The following is a 13486-nucleotide window of genomic DNA, read 5'->3' as shown; positions in this document are numbered from 1 at the left end:
TAATGCTACATATCATTTATAACCTTTTTATTCAATAAAACCGCAAATTCCAGTGATAACGGTTGATTTCTGCAGTACCTTGGACCTGTAAGTATCTGACTACGTCACTGCTTTCCTCACGGGCCTCACTGGCCTCTTATACAGTTCATGACGGCCATGGTGGTGTAGGTCGAGACAAATTTCAATTTCAATCGGTCGAAATGTTACACGTTGTTTTCCATTCCTTGTTAGTGGTTATTATAGAAGCATTTTAGCTTAATAGCGATTGTTTGGTTAATAGCTATTGAAGAAGAAACGTATGCTGAAATTTTATTTTATCGATCTTACGGAAGTACTCACGTGCTCCTCTGTGAAGACGTGAAGTGAAGAGTCAAGTGGATATAGTGTGAGATCGTGCTATCCGAATCGGGCCCGACGTGTTCATGTAATGGGGATTGTTGTCCTGCAATGTATTGTTGACAAATTGGCGCGAGTTCGGCATGAGGGTTATTCGTGTGTCCGAATTTGGTCTTCGGCGTCCTTCGGATGCAAGATTTAAATAGCACGGACTAATAAAGTACTGGCTCCTTCAGCCGCTCGACCCCGCCCCGGCTAGTCTACGGCTTTAGGGAGGTTTGCAAAGGCGGAAAACGGCACGACACGACACGACACGACACGACACGACACGACACGACACGACACGACACGGCACGACACGGCACGACACGGGACGACACTATACTATACTGTACTGTACTGTACTGTACCACACCACTGCACTGCATTGCATGAGAAGACACTGTACAACACGGCACGACATAGCACGACACGGCATGGCTCTACAATGCACTGAACTGCACGACACGACACAACTGCATGACACCACACGGCACTGCACTGCACGACACGACACGACACGACACGACACGGCACGGCACGGCACGGCACGACACGACACTGAACTGCATGACACGACACTGCACTGCACGACACTGCACTGCACGACACGACACTGAACTGCACGACATTGAACTGCACTGCACGACACTGAACTGCACGGCACCACACTGAACTGCACGGCACGACACTGAACTGCACGACATGGCACTGAACTGCACGACACGACACTGAACTGCACGACACTGAACTGCACGACACGACACTGAACTGCACGACACGACACTGAACTGCACGACACGACACTGAACTGCACGACACGACACTGAACTGCACGACACGACACTGAACTGCACGACACGACACTGAACTGAACTGCACGACACTGAACTGAACTGCACGACACGACACTGAACTGCACGACACGACACTGAACTGCACGACACGACACTGAACTGCACGACACGACACTGAACTGCACGACACGACACTGAACTGCACGACACGACACGACACGACACTGAACTGCACGACACGACACTGAACTGCACGACACGACACTGAACTGCACGACACGACACTGAACTGCACGACACGACACTGAACTGCACGACACGACACTGAACTGCACGACACGACACTGAACTGCACGACACGAAACTGAACTGCACGACACGACACACGACACAACTGCACGACACGACACGACACGACACGACACGACACGACACTGAACTGCACGACACGACACGGCACGACACGACACGGCACGACGCTGCACGACACGACACTGAACTGCACGACACTGAACTGCACGGCACTGCAAGGCATTGCATGAAAGACACTGTAGAACACGGCTCGACACTGCACGACATGGCATGACTCTGCAATGCAACGCAATGCACTGCACTGCACGACACTGTACTGCACTGCACAACACTGCATTGCACTGCACAACACCACAAGACACTGCACGATACGGCACTGCATGGCACGGCACTGCATGGCACTACCCAACACTACAAGACACCGCACGGCACTGCACGGCACGACATGGCACGACTGCACTGCATGGCATGGCACTGCATGACACGACTTTGTACAACCCGGCACGACAATGCACGACACTACACGGCACAGGTGATACAGGAGATGTATCTGGGGATGGTAATATATATGTGGGGAGTAGGCAGGTAAGACGATGCCAGGCAGAAATAGGGAAAGCAAATAGGGCTGTGTTCCTGGGAGGGGGTGATTTATAAATCAAAAGAGGTCGTTTTAACACTTTATAGGAATTTAGTGAGGCCTCATCTATAATATTGTGTACAGATTTGGTCACTACATCTCAGGAAGAGATGCTGCATGAAGAGGGTTCAGCGCAGGGATTCTATGGAGATTGATTTATGGGCCGAGCTCTACTCACCTTTGAGAAACGGCTGAAGGAGACGGGGCTTTATGCATTCATAAGGAGTCAGTTACAAGGAGATATGATGATGAATGGTCGAGACAACTTTTGCATCATTATTTTCAGCAGAATGGACAGTAACAGAATCTGGGACCACAGTAAAAAGGAGGTTAGTTGGGATGGCAGAAAGGCAAGGGTCTCTCATTCAGAGAGTACTGAGTAGTTAATGCATGGAATGGTCTCCCTGGAAAGGTAGTGCTAGCAGAAACAGTAGATAAGTTTAAATTGGAATGGGATAGGTGTCTGGAAGTATAGCGGATAGAGGTGTACACTGGTATTGATAGGAATGGTAGGTAGCTGAGGTATGGATCCCTGATTGTATACCTGTGTCGTGATGACAATGAGAGGGTATCATTATATAGTGGATGTGTGTCGGTGTTTGTTAATTCCTCACCCCTACCGTGTTTACCATGTTTCACCCTATTTTCACCCTATTGCTGTCCCTGTACTAGACCCATTGTTGTTCCTCACCATTGTCTTGAGAAATTAAGTAGATAAGCACATAGATTTAACAAGATGGTATTGATAGAATACTTACCCAGCACAGTCAACTTGGTGCGAGCCAACTCTTTTGTTTTGAAGGGTTTTTTTCTTTGCTCCAATATGGCTGCCAGACCACATGAGCGATGACATCATAAATTTATATTCTCTAATATAATTATTGTTGCGTAGATCACGCTCAATAAATTTCAAACTTATCAGTCTAAGCGTTGTACTTGTCAAATTATGACGTCATAATGAAGGCACTGATGACATCTCATTAGCATATCTTATTCCCCATGGCAAGTACTTGACAATGAGCCATGTTTAAATTTTTTCCATGGAGTGGTTTCAGAGATGTAGAGGTGCGAAGTTTTTCCAAGATGCTGCCCATACCACATGACCTATAATGTCATCATTATCACTAGAATTATACAGGCGGAGGCGCTCCTATGGTGAAAAGTTCATGTCAATTGGACCAACAATTCAGAGAAAAAAATTCATGCTCATCGGCTCAAGCGTTGTACTTGTCGAATTATGATGTCATAATGAAGGCACTGATGACATCAGCATTAACATATTTTATTCTCCATGGGAAGTACTTGACAATGAGCCATGTTTCATTTTGTTTCCATTGAGCAGTTTCAGAGATGCGGAGGTGTAACGTTTTCCCAAAATGGCGTCCGTACCACGTGACCTATGATGTCATAATTTTGATTAATAAAATTCTACAGGCGGCTATTTTGCAGATGAAAGCCTTGTCCAATAATAAAATTTTACCACTGCTGTGGTAAATTTTTTTGTTTTTTTTTGTATACAGATTCTAGGCTCATGTAAGATCTAAAAGTTTAGTGTCAATCGGATCAATGTTTGTCGAGAAGATGGATTTCAAAAATGCAGACACGCACTCCACACGTACGCATGCCACACATACGCAACTGAATGCCTAACCCTGATTTTCGCTTCACGAGCACAGGGTAATTAGTATTGTTGTTAGGGTGAAGGCATGATGGGCCAAAAGGCCTCCTTTAACAAAGTTTCTTATGCCGTGGTGGTGCACGGCACAACGGCATGGCCTAGATATGCACAGCATCAGCTCGTCATTAGACACTAAGGCGTGCCATGGCACTGCGCAACATGGCTGCATGGCAAGCACCTCTGTTTATCAATTTTAATGTAAGTAACCCAATCAGTGGGTTTCTGATGTGTTCCTAACCACTGTGGTTGTTATGTTTCAGGTGATCTCCAGGCAGATCTTTTGCACCCGCTTTTGGCATGCCACCCAAAAGATCCACAGAGGTGAAGCTGCCGCCAATTATTGGTCGATTTGGCACATCGCTGAAGATCGGCATTGTTGGCTTGCCCAATGTTGGGTGAGTGAATTTCTTTTGTGCCATTTAACACAGCTGCAACATGGTGTTGAAGTCCTTGAAAGTTCTAAAATTCAGCATTTTCAATTTTAAAACTCTTAAATACTCGTAAAAGGCAATTTTCTTCCATCCAGGTCCTCATAATTTTCAGTTTAGTTTAATCGGTTTTCTGCCCTAACCTACAGTGCGCATTGCATCAGTGTCACAGCTGTGCCCTCAGCCAATGTTGCTACCCTGCAGCCTTGTGCTTATTCTTATTTTTGTATACATAGTCGAGGCTCGTGGAAGAGCGAGAACACCGAACAGATCAGGACACAACATCACAAAAGGAATAGCAGGAGAAGGGAGAAATGCCAACAGCAGAGCAGAGGGAGAAAATAGACGGAGACTGACAAACAAGGATGCAAGTAACGATGGGGTGTAGGGGAGAATGCAAGAGTGCACAAGATGAATACATAAGCACATTTTTTGGGAGGGGAGGAGAGTGGGGGGTTTAATGGGTGTAGAAAAGATCATAGATTTGGATGGGGGATGATTTGAGATTGTGGTGAACAGCTGTTTTAAAGAACTAGAGGGAAGAATCAGATTGAAGAGAGTGTGGAAGTTTGTTCCACACGTGGGGACAAGAGGAATAAATGAGTGGTGAGGAGTGTTTCTGGTTTCAATAGGAAGAGGTTGCTGGTGGACTGTGTGCGTCCTGGAGATACCTGGGGGACGACGACGATGACGGCGACGGCGACAGGCGACCAGAAATGAGGCGGAAGAAGACAGATGACCAGAAATGAGGTGGAAGAAGACAGAAGACAGAAGACAGACGGCAGACGACCAGAAATGAGGCGGAAGAAGACAGGTGACAGACGACCAGAAATGAGGCGGAAGAAGACATAAGAGACTACCATCCTGTAGGCTATGGAGAAGTGATGGGCCCATTGACCCGGCTTCATCACAAGGGATTCCATTGATTTTGAAAGCCTTTCCACTGCGTCAAGCTGAGCAAGATGTGAGGCAGGGGATCCAGCCCAGAGGGGAAAGCAGTATTCCACCAAGCCGCAGATGAAAGCCTTGTAGTTGCTGTTGAATCGGAGCTCAGGTGTGCCAAGGAGGGACTTCATACAATGGAGGATGCCCAGTCGGCATCTGGTTTTAGAGGCCAACCCTGAAATGTGGCTTGCCCAAGTGAAATTATAGCTGAGAGTGAGACGCAAGAGTTTGAGTGATTGAACCTCTTTGAGAGGGTTGTTGAGAAAGTATACGGGAGGATTTGCATAAACGGTGTGTGTGTGTGTGTGTGTGTGTGTGTGTGTGTGTGTGTGTGTGTGTGTGTGTGTGTGTGTGTGTGTGTGTGTGTGTGTGTGTGTGTGTGTGTGTGTGTGTGTGTGTGTGTGTGTGTGTGTGTGTGAGAAAAAAAGAGAAAGAAAGAGAAAAGAAAGAAAAAAAGAACAAGAACGAAAGAGAGAAGAGATCGTTGATGAAGATTAGGAATAGGGTGGGGCCTACAACACACTGCACACAAGAAGTTTAATCAGTTGAATGTGAATATCCTGGCATGTTCCAATTTGTACTGTAAATCCCGTTGCACCCACATGAGTAGGTTTGCGAAATTAAGTAATATTCCTCAAGAGAGACATGAATGTTAGAAACTGCCAATATAAATAATCTGGGTCATTGCAGCCAGAGGACTTGGTGCTGTTTTCATTGCATCATCTCTCATTTACGCAGACAAAGTAGGTCAAACCTATGGAGTAAGGTCAACAAAAGGACAAGCCTTCCAAAGAGATTACAGTGTCATCTGAATGCAGGGAATCAAGGAGAGAGGCTGATTTACAGTGCATGTCCAACATGGCATATCACGTTCAAATACTGAAGTTCTTAAGTTGATTATAAACGTTTAAAGATATCCCTCATCTCGTTCAATCATAAGATGTAAGACATCCTTGGTATCATGTGAAATGAAAGGGAAAAAAAAGAAAAGATTGTGGATAATGTGAGGCTTTCAGGACCATCTTTCAATTATGTATGCACAAAAGCCTGTTCATAGTAAAAGATGTTCATCGTAAATGATGTGTACAGTGAAAAAGTGTGAGGGAAGTCCAGAACTCTGCCATATCTACTTCCTCCATCCACCGAAGGTGGATGGAGATGTCTGTCTGTGAGCAGGATATCAAAAAAAATATGGATGGATTTGGATGAAATTTGGTGAGCAGGTTGGGTGTCTGACAAAGACAAATTGATTTGATTTTGGTGAAGAACCGGATCCTGATGCAAGAATTTTTCAAGTGATTCTTCACCATTGAAACAACAACAACAACAACAACAACAACAACATGCATTTTAAGACCATTTTCCCTGCTAGAGCGGGGGTTAGCCTTGCGGTCCCCATGACAATCTTCTCCATTTTGCCCTATTTTCGACATCTCCCGTTGTTAACCCCCTTGCCCGCATTTCTTCTTCCACCATCTTCAGCCAAGTCTTTCTCGGTCTTCCCCGTCCTCTACTTCCTTCTACATTCATTTCCATCACTCTTCTCAACCAGCCACTTTCATCCTTCCTCAACACATGACCAAACCATCTCAACCTGTTCCTCTTCACAGCATCAATCACAGACTCTATTCCTATCATCTTTCGCAATTCATCATTTGTCTTCCTCTCTCTCAACGATACTCCACACATCCACCGAACCATTCGCATTTCCACCCTTTCCAGCCTTCGTTGCTGCTCTACGTTCATTACCCATGTCTCGCTCCCATAAATCATAACACTTCTCACACATGCAGCATACACCTTTCCCTTCAGCTTCAACGACATTCCCCTCCTCATCAGCACGCCACTGAGTTCCCGAAACTTCTTCCATGCACATCTCACTCTCGCAACCGTTGCCGAGTCTGATCCACCTTCTCCATTCAGCATGTCTCCGAGATAGCAAAATGTTTTCACACCTTCCAGCTTCACGCCGTCTCCAAGATCCAACTCAACATTTCCTCCATCTGTAGCTCCCTCTGTGCACACCTTACATTTGAATGTGGCGGCCACACTGGTTAATGACCCTCTCAGACCACTACATTTTTGATGAACCCACTCAGCGCACATTGTACATTGAATGGAGTTCACTCCGACACCCTTCCTGCACACAGCACATGGTCACTTCCCAGTTCTTTCCACCTCACCACATGCTTTACCACTTGCCATCACCTTCGTCTTTCTGATATTCACCTTCAGACCTTTTGTCTCCATACATTCCTTCCACTTGTTCATCTTTTCCTTCAGTCCATCCATACTTTCCGCAATCAACACCAGATCATCTGCATACAACAACTCCCATGGTAAACCCTCCTTTACGTTCTGAGCCAGCACCTCCATCACAGACAGTGGACTTAGTACCGACCCCTGATGCACTCCCACCATCACTTCAAACTCACCACTGTTCCTATCCTTCGTCCTTACAGCTGTGCGCGCTCTTTTGTACATTGCCATCACTACTCTGATCAACCATTCCTCCACTCCTAACTTCCTCAATGCCCATGTCAATTCTTCGTGTGGAACCCTATCGAATGCTTTCTCCAGATCAACAAACCCAAGAAACAACTTATTCCTCTTCTCCATTGAAAAATAGTGCTAAAACAATATATAGCATGATATCTCAAAAGGTTGTGGATGGATTTGGAAGAAACTTGGTGGATGTGTTGGGTAGGTGATGAGAACAAGCCAATTCGATTTTGGAGGTCCGGTTTCAGATCCAGCCTAACAGTGGGATACAAAACGTAAACTGTTCAAAACGGATGTATAGACGGTTTTCAGTTATTCTATAATGCTGTGTGTGCCGCCATGTTGTTTGTATTCACTTCCCTAGCAAAGATAGCATCAGTAGCTCAACAATCTAGCATGTAAGTATGTCTCATTATTCTGACTTGCTGCCATTGACGATTACGCTAATTATTTGGCCTTGAGCAGTCTTGTTTACCTTTCCTCGGTTGTTCAGCTTGCCAACCCTAATGGTGCCCGCACACTGCATCATGGGTACTGGAATCCCACTATGTGCTCTACCGTGTGCTGTTCTATTCTCTTGGTGGAATATATTGCCCAATATTTGGAAACTAATGTATGTGTGAGTTTTTTTAAATATAATGCTTTAGATCACTTGGTGGACCAGATATTTTATCAATGTTGGACCAGATAAAGCTGATCACTTGGTGGACCAGATAAAGCGCTATGTATTTATTATGTATGCACATTTACAGCAAAATGTTGTTTTTATTACTTGCAAAATCGAAGATTTTTCAAGTATATTGGTCGGTTGCGTTTGTGGTTCTCTGTCTGTCTGTCTGTCTGAATGTTTGCTTGTCTGTTTGCTTGTCTGTTTGCTTGTCTGTTTGCTTGTCTGTTTGCTTGTCTGTTTGCTTGTCTGTTTGCTTGTCTGTTTGTCACCGGCCTACAGGTCACAATTCTAAACCGATTGTCACGAAACTTCACCAAGTTGTATAGGTCGGCCCAATTGAGAAGACTGTGGTTTTTGGGGTCAAAAGGTCAACATAGGCCAAAGGTCACCAACTTTGCCAAATTTCTAAAATCCTCAATTTTCATCCGATTGACTTGAAATTTGGAGGACTGGCAGATCTGGTCACTGAATTCAACCACCAAGTGTATTTGAGGTCAACATTGGCCAAAAGGTCAACATAGGCCACATTTCTAAAATCCTCAATTTTCATCCAATTGACTTGAAATTTGAAGAGGACTTGCATATCTGGTCACTGAATTCAACCACCAAGTGTATTTGAGGTCAAAATAGGCCAAAAGGTCAACATAGGTCAAAGGTCACCAACTTTGCCAAAATTCTAAAATCTTCAATTTTAATCCGATTGACTTGAAATTTGAAGAGGACTTGAATATCTGGTCACTGAATTCAACCACCAAGTATTTTTGAGGTCAACATAGGCCAAATTTCTAAAATCCTCAATTTTCATCCGATTGCCTTGAAATTTGAAGAGGACTTGCATATCTGGTCACTCAATTCAACCACCAAGTATTTTTGAGGTCAACATAGGCCAAAAGGTCAACATAGGCCAAAATATTAACATCGGCCAAAAGGTCAACATAGGCCAAAAGGTCAACATAGGCCAAATTTCTAAAATCCTCAATTTTCATCCAATTGACTTGAAATTTGAAGAGGACTTACATATCTGGTCACTGAATTCAACCACAAATTATATTTTAGGTAAACATCGGCATAAAAGGTCAACATATTATGCCGAATTTCTAAAATCACCAAATTTTCATTTGATTGACTTGAAATTCTAATTTGTTTGTTGTTGTTTGAGGGAGTTGTTTGAGGGAACAAATTGTTGTTCGAGGGAGTTCCGCTTCCGGTCCCTCGAGCGACGAGGCTTGCTTCGATCTCTCCACGACATCAAAGTTTGAGTATTTTCCCATTCATGTCTTTGTCAAATTTCCACCGGTTATTTTATTGTGGATGTGTTATTGTGTGTGTCTATATAGTTTTGGTTTTGTAATTATTGCAAATTTGTGTGTAATTAGTCGTTTTTTTATTCGCACCTCATGGGCGGCCTGGTCTCTCCAGGCTCCCTCCCCCCCCGTCAGTATTTTGTGAATATAAGTTCTTTCCTTCATAGTATTTGCTTGTTTCTTTGATTTTCTTTTCTCCCCCCTACCTCTCACGAACATCTTACCCTTTGTCCAACGTTTCTAAAAACAAACAAACAAATAAACAAAAAATTCTATATTAATTCTTTCTCTCCTCCCGGACACGTGCTTGTTCGCTCTCCTCCTCGTCTTGACTTGTGCCCCGCCCCCTATATCTCGTTTTTCTTCCACCTCTGCTCCTTCTTTCTCAAATCCACGTTCTTACTTAGAGACTTTCCCCAGATTATTTTTCATGGTTTTGTTTAAATATTATTAAAATATGTTTAAACCGCAGCCGTGATGCTGACGCCGCCCTCCCCCCCGACGCCGTCAATTTTAATCTTGATGAAATGGACAATGTGCTGTATCAATGGAATTTTTTTTTCTTCTGGGTGGGGGGCGGATTTTGCAAGTATCGTGCTCCGCATGATGTCTTCTTGTTTGTTTGTTTGTTTGTCCGGGCGATATCTCAGCCATCCTTCGAGCTAGGAAGCTGAAATTTCGGTACAATCATGAGCAAGTACTTTGTTAAAAATGTTATTTTTGGTTTTTTCATTTATCAATTAATTGATGTTATTTAATTATTAGCGATTTGTTAAGAACTTTTTTTTTTTTTTTGTGTATACAGAGTCGAGGCTCGTGAAAGAGCTAACATTTATCAAACAAACAAATCAAACAAACAAGCAAACAAAGTATATAAAAAGAGGAGTGGTCGACAAGATGGGGAGAGAAGGGGAGGAAGCACACAAACACAACATTTGAGAGCAGGGACATCGGGAGATGTTTTTGGAGGGAGAGGGCCTGGGGGGAGGCAGGATAGGTATAAAACGCAAGGACACCAACGACTTCCAGGAAAGAAGTCAAAAGTCACCTCAAAAAAGTGGATTTGGGGTGAAATTAGCAGGGGTAGAAAAGATCAAGGTTTTGGATTGGGGAAGATAAGAGATGGTGGTGAACAGCTGTTTTAAAGACCTGGAGGGAGGAGTGGGATTGAAGAGAGTGAGGGAGTTTGTTCCAGAGGTGGGAGAAAAGAGGAATGAAGGAGTGAAGGTGAGCAGAGAGTCTTGATTTTGGCAGTTTAACCATAAGAGGGTTGCAGGCAGATCTTGTGCAACCTGCAGGAATATTTGGGGGACAGAGCCCAGAGAGAGCTGGGGGAGCAAGGCCGGAGAGGAGTCGGTAGAAGACGGAAAGACCACCAACCTGCCTGCGGTGATTAAGTGAAAGGCCCTCGGAGATAGCGTCATCACGGGAGATTCCAATGATTCTGAACGCTTTGGTTTCAACAGCGTGAAGACGAGCTAGGTGTGAGGCAGGAGCACCAGCCCAGAGGGGAGAGCAGTACTCCATTGAGCTGCGGATGAAAGCCTTGTATGTGGTGAGGAGCTCAGGTGTGCCAAGGAAGGACTTCGCACGACGGAGGATGCCCAGTCGGCAACTGGCTTTGGAGGCCAGCTTGGAAATGTGGTTTTCCCAGGAAAGATCATGGCAGATAGTGATACCCAAAAGCTTGAGTGACAGAACTTCTTGGAGAGGATTATTCAGAAAGTGGATGGGAGGGTTGACCAGTCGGTCTTTTCGGAGAGACATCCTAAGAGTGTGAGATTTGTCAGGATTGAAAGACATGTTCCACTTGTTTGCCCAGTCTGTGATTTTGTCCAGGTCTGCAGAGAGTGAGGAGGCTGCAGACTGCCGATCTGAGGGATGAGGAATGGAGCGACAGAGAGTAGAATCATCAGCAAAGAGATGGAGACGATTTTCAAGAGAGTCAGAGAGATCATTGATGAAGACCAAAAAAAGCACAGGGCCCAGAACATTGCCTTGGGGAACTCCAGCCTGAACAGGGAGAGGAGATGAGAGAAACCCCTTTCAGGGCCACACGTTGACTACGACTAGAGAGGAAGTCCGCCAGCCATGCGTGGAGATTTCCATGGATACCAAAGGAGGAGAGTTTGGTGAGCATAGCGGGGTGCCAGACCGTATCGAAGGCACGTGATATGTCAAGGGAGACTGCTCTAATTTCCTGTTTGGCATTGAGGACCTCCATCCATTGTTGAGAAAGCAGAAGCAGCATGTCCAGTGTAGAGTGACCAGGTCTGAAACCAAATTGATAAATTTGTATACCCAAAATATACCCAGGATGCTGACAGCTTATCTTGTTTTTAACAAGTGTCCCTTGAGAGATTTCTGGGAAACTTTAAAAATAATTATCCTTTATTTGTTGTATCTGCATTTGAAGTTTGGTACTCTGACAGAAAACTTAAAACACCTTTTGCCCCAAAAAGGTGTCTGAACTCCATCCCCTGTAATTCATAGGCGAATGGTCTTAATTTTCTTGTTGCACTAGTTTGCACACTTTTATAGAAGGCATCTATTAAACACATCCCGGTCGGTGCACAATGTGTCCCTTGAGACACACCCTCGTCGGGGTATCACTCACTCTCACTTTGAACACACCCTCGTGGGGGTTTAAAATAAGCGCTGCCCCAGGTGCCTAAATGCCACCAAAAACTCCATTTGGCCACAACAATTTGGTCCTAGGTAGCCCATTTGGCTTCTTGTCAAAATCGACGATGCATTCGGTCGTTACTTGTCATTATGCAATCTCCACCAACTGGACTTGCCAAGGGGACTTCAGGTCATACAGCAAAGGTTGTTGTGACTTAATTTGCTTCCTTCACCAGGAGTTGCGATGGTCGTGCGATGTAAATTGTCTTTGTAAACATTTATTTTACCGTGTACTGTGTGGGATCGCCTCTTCCGGTGATGGTGTATGAGGGTATTGCGAATGACGCTTCAGTCCCTTCAATTGTATCACGAGTAAGAGGACTCCATGTTATTTTCACCTGAGCTTAACCTACCATCGCGTCTACCCTGTAGTGAAGACCTCAGGGCGACAGATGACCAAACGAGCTTTAACTCCGAGGTGTATACCCAACTATGGCGTTACCTTTTGCACGCGCGGGGGTGGTGGAGGGTAGCCAAGTCCTTACCTGCATGGACGGACTGCACATAGGTGGTTATCCGATCCCCACAACAAATAAATGTACAAGACAGGCAAATCAACAATACAACAAATGAAATGCAACAAATAATGGTTTAATGAAAATAAATGCCAGGATAACAAAAATGAAAGGTAAGGTAAAATCCAATTCCTAAATGAGGGACCCTCTACACGGACTCGTATACAGACACAGGGAATGATAAAATAAAGATAAACTGTGGTGTGGTGCATTGGCTGATACTCCGACTGGCGTCCTTGACCGGTCGTGGAACAACGCAACAAATGCTTTAATATGTGAAGAAAATTTTCTTCAGCAAACATTGAGGTTGTCCCAGTTTTATTTTGCTGCAAGTTAGTAGGCAGATGATTGAATAGCTGAGGGGAGTATTCTTTGGTTACGAGTTGTGAGGTTGTTGATATGAAAAGCATTGTAATTTGATCTCTCGGTGTCGTGTGAAATAGTAATTTAAACGTCGATACTGATTTTTATGAAGTTTGATTCACCAGCAAATAATATACGGTCAGGCCACCAAAAATGCTGGTGGACCACAACAAAAACAAGACCAAAAGTCTAACAGCAGCGTAGCCGGGCTTGTGAAATATTATAAACCACAAACACATATGATTAGCTTTTTAAACAGTCGCTAATGGTGTTTA

The 13486-nt window shown here is 44.5% G+C and overlaps 1 protein-coding gene across 1 annotated transcript in view; it reads left to right on the top strand.

Moving 5' to 3' along the window:
* Nucleotides 1-238: 238 nt before the first annotated feature.
* OLA1 (Obg like ATPase 1) overlaps nucleotides 239-13486 on the top strand; it is a 143305-nt gene continuing 130057 nt past the window's right edge. Inside the window, exons 1-2 of the mRNA XM_068122652.2 lie at nucleotides 239-385; nucleotides 4060-4194. Coding sequence (XP_067978753.1) covers nucleotides 4097-4194 — 98 coding nt within the window. The 5' untranslated portion in view covers nucleotides 239-385; nucleotides 4060-4096. The remainder of the gene's footprint in view (nucleotides 386-4059; nucleotides 4195-13486) is intronic.

Source organism: Myxine glutinosa, chromosome 7 (genome assembly GCF_964187855.1).
Source record: "Myxine glutinosa chromosome 7, kmMyxGlut1.1, whole genome shotgun sequence".
Lineage (NCBI taxonomy): Eukaryota > Metazoa > Chordata > Myxini > Myxiniformes > Myxinidae > Myxine > Myxine glutinosa.
The sequence above is the reverse complement of the archived record's forward strand: the minus strand, read 5'-3'. Positions and strand labels throughout refer to the sequence as shown.